The sequence below is a fragment of the Marmota marmota genome, unplaced genomic scaffold (assembly GCF_001458135.2).
Source record: "Marmota marmota marmota unplaced genomic scaffold, marMar, whole genome shotgun sequence".
Classification (NCBI taxonomy): Eukaryota; Metazoa; Chordata; class Mammalia; order Rodentia; family Sciuridae; genus Marmota; species Marmota marmota.
The window spans coordinates 39,584,614-39,596,454 of record NW_026000016.1 but is presented as its reverse complement, the minus strand read 5'-3'; the positions used below and the strand labels follow the sequence as shown (position 1 = coordinate 39,596,454).

Genomic DNA, 11,841 nt, shown 5'->3' with positions numbered 1-11,841 from the left:
CCTGGAGCCGGGCCGGGGCGGGGAAGCCGGCTCCAGCCCGGAGCAAACTTCGCAGCCGGGCGGGGGGTGGCGGGGACCCCGTCCCGAGCCGGAGGAGGGGGCGGCCGCGGGCCCTCCAGCCTCTGCGCCCGCGTCTCCGGGCACCATGCTGTCCAACTCCCAAAGGCCAGACCCCGCCGGTGCTGTTCCCCAACCCGCCGCCGCCGCCACCTCAGCCCCCCGCCCCGGCCCAGCCACCGCCGCTGCCCCCACAGCAGTTCCCCCAGTTCCACGTCAAGTCGAGCTTGCAGATCAAGAAGAACGCCATCATCGACGACTACAAGGTCACCAGCCAGGTCCTGGGACTGGGCATCAACGGGAAAGTTTTGCAGATCTTCAACAAGAGGACCCAGGAGAAATTCGCTCTCAAAGTAGGTCTGGGGCCCGGGGAAGGGGAGGACGAGGTCGGAAAGGGGTTCCGGGAACGGATCCCCAGCTCGCTGAAGCGGCCGCAGTGCACGGGCGGTCAGCGCTGGGTGCTGACCCTCACCTCGGACAGGGTGTCCCAGGCGACTGTGGGGCCGCGGCGGGGCTGCCGGGTCTGGGTGCCCGAGGTGCCCGGAGGTGCGCGGCGAGAGGCGGGAGGGTGGCTGCGAAGGTCGGGTCCCGGCAGACCTCGCCGCGGAGACCGAGTTTCCGGTCACCTCCGGGAGTGAGTGGCGAGGACTCGTGAGGACTCGTGAGGACTCTGCCATTTTGGGGTTTGAGCGGGATCCAGCCGAGTCGCAACGGTCTGGCTTCGGGACCACTTCTGCTTATTTCACCAGATCTCAAGGAAGTGATTTTCGGGGCTTGTGGCTCCTAATCTTTCCCTCCCTCCATTCTTTCTTTCTGCGGGCACAAAAGACCCATTACTCATTGAGCTGGTTGGTCGGTTGGTTTGGAGAAGTCGGATCTCAGAGGTTTATTTAGTCTCGCTCCTTATTTGGGAGGCGGAATGTGTGATTTCACTTCCCTGGGCCTTGCGAGGGCGGCCGTGCCGCGATGGGGCGCACCCGCCCAGGAGGCGCGGGGCTGGAGATTCCGCGGGGACACCGTCCTCCGCGCGCGGGGGAGGGATTGTTTTGATCCCGGAGCAGGCCCCCTCCTACCTCCAGTGCCTGTGAGGCCCCAGATGGGAGGCTAGCAGGCCACGGGGCGCGTTGTCTGCTGTTTCCATAGCTCCATTGATCTTTATAAACCCAGTCTACAAGCTTCAGCTCGGCCAGGCGCTGATTCCGCAAACCCGAGACAGCCTCTTAGGTCCCAGCCTCGGGTGAGTAATGGACAGCAGGAGGAAACGCTATTCTTGGACTGGGGAAACCCAAGCTTTTTTTTTTTTTTGGAGGGGGTATGGGAGGGAGAGATGGGGATTCGTGGCAACACCACTTACTTCAGAAGTTAAACGGAATGGACTTGGAGGTCTGATGTGATGGGAGTGTGAGCCGGTCGTTCAGGGTCACCAAAAAGGTTCACTTCTCAGAAGTGTTTCAGGTCCAACCACATCTCTAAAGGTGACAGGGCAGGTCTCTTTCCCCTGGGGTGTCTTAATGATTGGAGGAGGGAAATACTTCCTGTGTTATATTTTCCTCTTCCCTTTCAGCCCACACAGCTAGCTGTATTTCAGTTATCAAACACTAAATCCAGATATGAGTTGTGGTGAAATGACTGGCATATACAATCAGATATATATACATACATACATATACATATATAGCAGTCATGTCCAATTTCTAGATTTTAAAGTCTCTGTTTTCCTGCTGCTTTCATCCTCAGTGCTATCAGATTTCTTTGGTTTTTACTCTAAGTTTTTCTGTCCTGGGATCTCAATTGTTGCTTAATGTTGACTGTTGGAGAGGGAATTTATCAGTGTCTTGACCACTGTACTATGTGTGCCTTTGACTTCTCTTTCCATACTAGCTACTAAGGGGAGAGGTGGAAAGGTATTTGGATGGACCATGGCTCTGACCTTGGAGATTAGAGGTGAATGAATATAATTTGACCACAGTTAACCTGTGCTGTTGAGGAAGTGACAGACATTCTTTCCTGCAGAGTTTTCTGTCTCTTTTGAGATGCCATCTACCTTCAGCTTCAGCAGTCTGGGGACACTGGCTGTTCGTTCTCTTGGTTAGCTGGAAAAAATATAAAGACTTCAGAATAGAAGCTCTCAACTCCTGTTTCTTATTTTATTTAATAGACACACACCCTCTAAAATGCTTTTGGGTGGCAATTCAGATTTTTGTTGTAACTAATAAGCGAGAAGTTTGGGAATTTTTCTTTGAATATTTTTGAAAGAAAAAAGCGAGTATATTAAATAACACTCATAGCTTATTTTTCTGCAGGTAGAAGTGGGTGAAGATTGAAGTCAGAGGCTGCTGTTTTGACAGGCAGCCTGCTTCCAGATCTTAGAAGTTGACTCAACTGTTAAATTGTAGATTTCCCACACAGCTTTGTGTTAAAACTTTATAATAGAGGAAGAAAGGAGGATGAGGCATTTGGAGACTGACAGCAGTGTCAACAGCACTTTCATATCCAAATATTGGCTAAGACATAATTACAGCTGTGGGGGAATCTGGTTCAAAGAATCCTGTTCTAGAGACATACACCAAAGAGATTTCCAGATCTTAGATTTTGATTAATTTTAGGTGCTGAATAGTGAAATAATTTTCAAAACCAGGGGTCTTTTGATTATAAAGCAAGGAAGGAAGATGTGGTGGGACAGGCAGGATTGGTGATTCCATTGGAAAGGTACCTGAGAAAGAGGCAGGAGACCTTCCTTCACATGTGTGCTGAGCCCATTCTTGAAGCCTTAGGTCAGGTTGAGGCCAGCTGCTGGGCTCTCATGGGGTTTCCAAAGTCTGCTATCTTGTAGCCCTGGGAGTTGATGGGAGGTAGTGGCTGCCTGGATACCCTGTGGCCTGGTGACCTCTTTGCCCTGTTAAGTGAAATCAGTGCTTTAAAAATGGTCCCAACCTACCCTGCTGCTTCTTTACCTTCACCTTGCTTCACCTTCATCTTGGAGGGCAGATGCTTAAATTCTTTCAGTGGGTGCTGTGACTTCTCCCCATCATCTTTTCTATCAAGTTCTTAGTTGTACCCATACTTCAGGCAGAATTTGAAGGGGCTCATGGGGTCATCTCATCCTACCCCCTCATTTTGCAGATGAGAAAACCAAGACCCACATTGAAGGAGTGGCTTGCTTCAAAACAGCTACTTAACCTGGTAGAGGCAGGATTAGACCCAGGTCATCTGACTCCTGGTCTCAGGCTTCTCCTTACTTCCTAACTACAGTGACATTGATGGACATGGGGATGGTTGCTACTCCAAGGTACCTTGAACCTGCAGAGGCCCTCAGGTCCTCCTTTGGCTATTGCCAGCGGTTGCTGGGTGAGTATCTGTCACCTTCCAACCACAATCCCCAAAGTTGGAGGGCAGCTTCTAAACTCAGTAGCTCCATGAGTTTTGAATCTGTGGTAAGGAGCTTTTTTTTTTTTTTTTTCCCTCTACCAATGAGTTTTGATAGAAATATTCTTTTTTATTATTTATATGAGAAAATGGGGATTCTGTTTATTTCTTTGGTAGGGACACCAAGTCTCAACTCATTTGCGTGTAAATTGGTTGCATTCCCCATGTGGTTCCTCCATTGCTTCTTGCTTCACTGTGTCATGGAGACTTTCAGGTATTAGCTGAGTAAATTTAATTAAAGTTGATACTATTGTCCTACTCTGCTGTGCAACACTGATTAGGTGAAGCCTGTTATTGCCTTACAAAATATAGAATGTTGCCATAACTGATCTCTGTTTATCTTTCCGTCACATAGACTAGAGGAAACAAGGTAATGTAGATTCTTCTTTTCTTTGTCCAGTGGGACTCCCTCTGCAAGTCATGTAAATGCTACTTTGGTGTGGTTTCCCTTGGCATCATGAAAGGGAGACAAATTAGAGCCTCTCACTTGTGGTCTGGACACTGAAAAAGGGAAATGCCAGAACTCCCTCGTCCCCCCAGTACAGGTAGCTTCCTATCAGCACACCTTATCTGTGCACCTGTGAGAGAGAGGGCAATGTGGCTGGATAGCATCTTAACTTGGGGTTTGACGGGCGGAATCACAAGGTAAGGAAAGTCTCCCTGACCAAACCAGCCTCTTTTATATCCAGTATGGTTCCAGATAGCTAACAGGTTGCTGAACACTTACCACATGCATAGTCCTGTAAAATGTGGGCGGAGGGGGTAGAGCCAGTCAAGAAGCCTATTTGGAGGAGGCAAATTAACAAGTATAGTCTAGGGCTGTACTGTGGAATATAGTAGCCACTACCCATGTGTGGCTATTAAAATTAATGAACAGGAAGGAATGAAAACTAAAAGTTAAAAATTCAGTTGTGCCAGGTGTGGTGATGTAATTCCAATGACTCCAGAGTCTGAGGCCAAGGGATCACAAGTTTGAAGCCAGCCACATTTCAAGTGTGTGGTAACCTCATGTGCCTGGTGCTTCAGAATTGAAGAGTGGAGAACATTTTCATCCTTGCAGAAAGTTCTACTGGACTTTGCTGGTCTGGGGGCTAAGTGTTGGTTAGAATAGAGGAACTTTAAAAGAGAGCTGTCTGTGAGGGCTGAAGGAACTGAGGGAAGCTTTGACTGGTATCAGTGGGGCATTCCTGGGCTTCTGAATGAGCAGGTCTGCTGGAGGACCTAGTGAGGTCGCATGTGTTGAAAGCCAAAGTGGGAGGAGCAGGAGACCTGGGTTGATCACTGCTGTGATCTGGGGTGAACCTAATCCATCTGTGTATCAAAGCATGTTTTAAGTGTTTGGGGGGCTTGAGGTTGTTATAAATAAATGTTTAGAATCACAGAGGTTGGGGTTTGTGGACTTTGGAAGGAAGGGCCTGGTTTCTGCTTTCAGAGACCCTATACCTCTCTTGGGGGAAGCCTCCAGGTATATCACCCTTGGCCTTGTCCATGACCCCCTTTCTATTACACCAGAGCTCTTGGCATCACTGAGGCAGGATCAAAGCTGAGTCGGCTCATGGTCCCTTTTCACTAGCGAGTTCTGGGCTTTGATAGAGCTTGAAAATAATCCCCAGCTAAGATCTGAGATCAGTGGCTGTTAGGAGGGGAGAGAAAAGCCCTCCCAGGGCCTCAGAGCCACATATTGGTGGGAGTCTGGAAAACAAAGAGCCTGTTTTTCAGGAGCAAGGAGATATTGGTATCCATGGGTGAGAAGATGTTTTGATCTCTTGGGACCTGAGGGATTGGGCCATCATCCATCTACAATTTGACTTAAGAAGCAGGTGCTGGGGATTTGGAGGAGGGCCTGGAGGAATCAAACCTCAGGACTGCTGGAGGCAAATTTAATCCCTGACCAAATCCTGGGGCTGGGGGAGGGTCAAGCTCCTGTCACTCACAGAGTCCAGGATATGAGGGGTCTGTGCCAGGGGGAATATCAGCCAAGGTGGCAAAGAGCTGTGACAAGAGCATCTGCATCTGAATTGTTTCATAATTCCCCTGCAACCCTGCCATGCTCCCAGCCAGGATTCTCCCTGGTGGTTTGATATCTGTAGCACAGGAATTCACACTTCCCTCCTATTCTCTTCTGCTCAGTCCCTTCCAGGGGTCATGTGAGGCCTCTCCCTTTCTTCCCTGTACTGAGTCTTTCCAGGTGGTTGTGTCCTGGAGGGAGATGAGTGGACAGGGCAGAGTTCTTCTATGAAGGGGCCGCAGCTCCTCTTGGTAATGGTTTCAGGCCCAGGGGTAAAGGGACCCATGACTAATAGTGACTTGGAGTTGATGTCTGTCACCTTTCTTGCTTCCTTTCATCTCACTAAGGAAGAGGCTGGATCAGTGCAGAAAGGTTCTGTGGCACATCCAAGATCTTACTTGGTGTCAGCATCAGAGCCCTGTCTTGGGACCTGGTTCCCTGGCACCTGCTCTTGGTCTGAGTTCCTTGTTTTTTTGGTTGCTAGAAGGTGGTAGTACTGGGGTGATAAATATGGCAATCAAAAACTGAGCTCCACTAACCCATCTTTCCACATAGGTCACCTTATTTATACATGGGGGCATTGGTAGGGAAAAAGAGGACATCCCATTGAGCAGCTTAATATGTACCAGGTATGTAATCCATCAGGTTGCTATGCCTTTTCTGGTCTGTAGGAAAATACTGATATTTTGTATGTTAAGATATAAATATCTATATTGTAAGTAGAGATGAGTCTGTTTCTATGGATTATGTGCTAGATAAGAAAGCAAAGAACAAAATCAAATAACCAACAACCAAACCAAACCAAACCAAACAAAACAAAACCAGAAAACAACACTGGTTCTAGCCTCTGTGCTCTGCTAACTTATTGTGTGACCTTGAATAGGTCAGTTAAACTTTCTGGGCCTTAGTGTCTACATCACAGGGTCTGGCTTCAGTAGCCCCTGAGTACTGGCAGTGTGGGATAGCAGAAGAGGCAATGTTAGAGGCCAGAGGCCAGGGTCAGCAGGATAGGTGCTGATTTACTCCATGTCTGCCCATCAGCAGTATCTGGGCCAGTGTGATGCCCTTTTGGTAGGCATAATGCTGGGCTCCAGGGCAGCCTGTGTCCAGTTAATTAATAATCATCACTGACCAGCTGTTCCTCCTCTTCTATGAAGACTTGGAAAGCGTTCCAGTTGGTGACTCTGCAGAGAGATGGGCTATGTAATTCAGCACAGTGTGTGTCTTCTCTTCCCTTGAGATCTTAGTGTAGTCGTGGTACAAAGTGGAGATGAGAAATTCTTTATTTTCCCTATTCCACAATACCTTCTCACTTGAAATCATGGGATGCTAGAAGCCTATTCTGTCTATGTGGCTGTGCTCTGCAGACACAGTTCTGGGTGGGATGTTCTGAACTGACAGCTGGGCTGATCCCAGACCTGACAAGGAAATTAGGATTTGTGTCCAGTTCCACTCAGCCAGGGAGGCTGGGTAAGAAGTGAAACCTGGAGTCTGAGGAAGCAAGAAGAGAAGGAGATGCCTACAGGTGTCTGCTCTCTTTCCTTTCATACCTGTGCACTCATGCTGAGAACCGTGGTTTCAATCCTGTGGGTTTGAACTGTGCATTCCTGTGTATCAGGCCATCTAATTTGGTTGGACAAGGAAGAGAGGCAGAGGCACAGAGGAAAGGGTCATGGGGTTGGCTTGCTGTGGCATTGTAGAGTTCTTGGGGACTTTATTCTCTGGTCCAGTAAACACCTCTGTATGCCAGCTGGCAGATGGTAGAGCCTGGGATGTAGCCCCAAGGTCAACCCCTATTTGTATGTAATGTTCCCCTCCAAGTTCAGCCAAGCTGTGTGTTCCTTCCACTAGGAACATGAGCTCTCCAAAAGGGTCTTGCAAAAGGGCATCTTATTCTTGAGGGACATTTCCAGGCATCTCCTGGCCAGTGCCCATCTGGGACTCATCTGGGAGGTGAAGAGAGGTGGCCATAGGTAGGGAGAAGCTCTGTGACTGCCTGTTGGCAGCCTTTTCTGTCTCAGAGAAGCTGGAAATCTGGGCGAGTAGAATTGTTAATGCCTTCTTTCTGTTTGGCTTATCTCCATGACAGTCTTCTTTTGTACACAAAGTGTAAAGGTGAGATCTCTCCAATCCTGGGGATTGGAGGAACTAAAAGGGAGACCTATGGACTGCCAATGTGTCAACTCTTATGCCTTCCTCCTCCAGCAGGACTCCTTACCTGCCCTCTGTGGCAGATGATTAGGTTGATCACTTTGTCATTTCCATATTGTTGGGAAGCTCCCAGCCCACAGTGGACATTGATAGTCTGGCCTCCTGCCCAGGACCCAGGACTGTTACTCAGCCCCTCTGTCCCAACAGCTAAAAATAAACCTGCCACTGCTGCAGTCTAACCCTCCCAGCCAGGCCTGATATCTGTCCCAGGTCTTCCTGCCATACTGCTGATCTGTTTATCACACTTCTCACTTATGCCCTGCAACTTTGCCCCTTTTTCTTCCAGCCTGAGCTTGGTAGGCAGTTTGGCCAATTCAGTATTCTGAGTGCTGGGAGAGGAGTTGTGTTGGTGCTTCTCCAGGCATTTAGAATCATGTGTACAGAGGCTCTCTGAAGCAGCCTTGCCTGTTCCCCAGTGGGAAAAGGTTAGATAAAGGAGGGCAAACAAGGCCTCTGTGCTTGCCGTTAGCTCTGGGGTCCTCCAGGCTCTAGTTCTGAGCAGGCCTTCTTGCCAGAGAATATATGGGATGAGTGGGGCATCTTCTGCCCCAGCCCTCACGCTGACCACTGTGGGATTGAGCTTGCTACCTGATTGTACTCCTGTCCCATTTCTAAGTTATACTCTCCACCTCCACAGTGTGAGGCTTCAGGTTACTGCATTCTAAGTGTGACCTCATCTTGTTGGCTTCTAAGAATAACTGGGTCCTGGCTCTTGGGGCCTCCTTTCTGAGTCAGGCCATGGCCCCTGGTCCTCCCTGCTCAACCACCTGCAGAATGTTAGTTACCCTGAGCATGAGTTTCTTTTACCCCCTGACATCAGGGGCAGAGGTATTGATGATCTGTGTCTACTGCTTGGGGACCCTGGAGATCAGTGGAGCAAGTTAAGGAAATAGGTGCAGGTAGCTAGAGTATCTGCTTAGCCAAGGGATGCCGGGCAGAGTATTTCCTTCAATTTTACTTTGGCATTCTCTTCTGATTTTTCCTAACCCTGGACAGGTGTTGGTACTAATCATGGTACAGGAAGGTTCTGTGCATTTTCTGGGATTAAGGTTTGTTTGGTGGTAGGGAGAGTGATATGAGCCAGGAGGTGGGACTTGGGGAGTCCTGTGCCTCAGTGGAGTTACATACCCATACATGTCTTCCTGCCTCTCCTCTTGGGTCTGTTCCCTGGAGCCTCATTTCCTCTGCAGGGAGAGGTTTATTTTCCAAGGCCCATTGGACTCTGGAGGGGAGGAGCTGGATGTAGTTGCTAAGAGTTTATTTTTAACTCTGACAGAAGGAGTCCCTGTCCTTGAAATGGCCATACCCTTTCTTTTCCATCCCTGCCTTGGTCTATGATTCTTTGGAGAAGGCAGTAGGATTCTAAAGACCTAACTTCACAGGAGCTCTCCAAGTGAAGAGTCTGTAGCTTGCTTGTCATGCTTGGTTTCTGCAGATTGTGAAGGGTCTTGGGGCAGGGGAGCGAAGGGGCAGTTCTAGGCATTCAGAGGGTGGTGTGTGGAACTCAGAGCATTCTAGGAATGCAGGTGGACTGCTGACAGGACTGCGACTGCGACTGCATGTGCCCTGGAGCTTTGCTGGAGCAACCACCAAGGGGTCATCTTGTGCTTTTCTTCCCTCTCAGGACAGATGCCCAGGTTGCTGGCTCCTTGGAAGGCCGAAGGGAGCAAATGAAATAGAGTAACTATTTTGTTAATGCTTATATCATAGAAGTGCCTAGTGGTATTGTTATTCCCTTGACCTCCAGGCTCACAAGCACTATGTCCTGTCCAGCAGAGCTGCTGTGATTCTCAGTGATTTCATTTTATTTTATTTATTTATTTTTATTAGCTACACATGACATTACAATCTCAGTGATTTTATACCCTTTGTGATCTTCTTTCCCTGTGCTCTTAGGAGGAGGAGGGAAGGTAGCACCCTCTCTCCTGGGTCACAGACTATCTTCACTCGTTACCTTGGCTCAGATTCTTTGAAAGAAAATAAAGTTGTATTGCAGGTGTAATTAGAGAAGGAAGGAATAGAGAAATGTAGTGGTGAGCAGTAGAAACAGGGTCTATTTTGAGAACCCTGATGTGGAGTAAAGGTCTTGCCCCTGCAGTTCCACAGTATGCGGGGGTGGGGGGGTATCATTTGCCTGAAGTGCAGCTCTGATCACGCAGCTTCCCTGAGTAAATCCATTAATGGGTTCCTTTAACTGCTGCATATATGAGATATCCAGATCCTTCCCAGGTCTGGCTCCAGTCTACATTTTTTTCTGAATGCATGCGTTTTCTTTCTTTTTTCCCACCTAAGCTTAAGTGACTTATATTTGTTGTTTCCTTAATAGAATTCTGCTTTCCATGCCTAGACCTTTGTGTCTGTCCATTTGTATCTTCTCTGCCCCTCCCTGCCCTGCTCTGTCCTGTCTATACCTACCTATTCTGCCCTGCACAAAGGGTTGTTCTTCTGTGAAGCCTTTCATGCCAAAAGTGAGGGGCTGGGGGTGGGTGTAGTGGATGTGGGCAGAGGTTGTGCCTGGCACTCACGAGGCCCTGGGTTCAATGCCCAACACACAAAAAAATTGTCTTCCCCTCCCTGCATGTCTAATTGCCAAGACACCTGTCATTTCACTTTTTAAATGCATCTCTCCATCTGTAAGATGTTTCTTTAGATATTGGATTGGATTATAAATTCCTTAAAGACTCATCTTCAATTTTATGGTATCCTCTTATTTCTATGTAGGGACTGTATACCCTCATTTAAAAAAAATTCAGGGCTTGGGGGCATGGCAGCTCATCCCCCTTAATGTCTGTCACTGTTCTGTCTGCTGGAAGGCATCTTCCAGGCGTTTCTTTTTTTCCTTCCACCCACTCAGATCTGCTGACTCAAGAAGGTATCTTGTGTTTCTGTGTATGGAGTTCTCATTCTCATTTTTGTAAGAGAATTGCAAGAATTGATGTTTCTCCTTCTTCCTGTTCTAGGGGCCCTCCCTTTCCTGCTCCATTATGAAGATGACCCTTCTGCCCCTTGGAGAACTTTAACTGAGGGAGGGAGATTGGAAATGTGCCTATCTGTACAGTTCTTGGCATTTTCCTAGTTAGTTTCAGACACACAACAGAGACACACAGATGATGTCCAGGGTTATCTCTCTGCTGGCTTCACTCCTGTGTGTTGAAAGAGGGACTAGCATTGAGCATCAAGTTCCTGGGACTGAGGTCAGAGGTTTGAACCTTATGGGGCTACTTGTGTCCATGCACAGTAGATTTGTACAGGAAGGAGAATCCTAGAGACCTGGCTCCTAACCCTACATATGAGACTCTGAGCAAGCCCTAAAACCTCTCTGGACCTCACTGAGTTTCCTCATTTTACTTATTATGATTACTATTATTATGGTACCTGGGATTTGACCCAGGGGTGCTTAACCACTGAGCCACATCCCCAGCCCTTTTATATATTTTATTAGAGACAGGATCTCTCTGAGTTGCTTAGGGCCTTGCCAAGTTGCTGAGGCTGGCTTTGAACTTGAGATCCTCCTGCCTAAGCCTCCCAACTTGCTTGGATTACAGGCATGCACCAGGCTCATTTCCTCATTTTAAGTCAAAGGGCTTAGCTTTGACCAGAAGTACTTCTGCATGGATGCTTTTCTTTCTTCATCACTGTTACTACATCCCTTCTGCTGGGAAAGTACCTGATGCTGGGAAAGAAGTAGTCAGCCTGGGTCTTAGAGAGCTTCCAAGACAGAGGGCATCCTTTCCATTTCTGTAGACCAAATAATCATTTCACTCTTCTGTTGGCTGCAGTATTTTTATTCATTCATCACTGTTTATAAACGTTTATTCTCCTCCATGCATGCCTCCTGTCTTCCCTGCTGACTGGCCATCAGGAGGCCCAGATGGCAAGATTAGCACAGAATGGAAGCATAGTCAGGGTCATCCCCTTGGGTTTAGACCCTTTTAATACCTCTGCTTTATGAGATGAGAGGAATTTTAGAATAATGGGGGTTGATTCTTTCTTGCAGATTAGACTAGACCCCTGCCTTTTAAAGCAGGATTTGCCTTAGGTACCTTCTATCCCCTGAGATCCAAAGCAACTTTCTACTAAAAAAAATTAATTAGCAGTGCCAAGAATGACTTTTAAAGCTTCTCTAAGGATGGATCAGA

The 11,841-nt window shown here is 48.0% G+C and overlaps 1 protein-coding gene across 1 annotated transcript in view; it reads left to right on the top strand.

Annotated features, from left to right (window-relative positions):
- The first annotated feature begins 40 nt into the window (after nt 1-40).
- Mapkapk2 (MAPK activated protein kinase 2) overlaps nt 41-11,841 on the top strand; it is a 44,302-nt gene continuing 32,501 nt past the window's right edge. The window contains 2 exon segments of the mRNA XM_015483740.2: nt 41-163; nt 165-410. Of these exon segments, the coding sequence (XP_015339226.1) occupies nt 146-163; nt 165-410 (264 nt within the window). The 5' untranslated portion in view covers nt 41-145.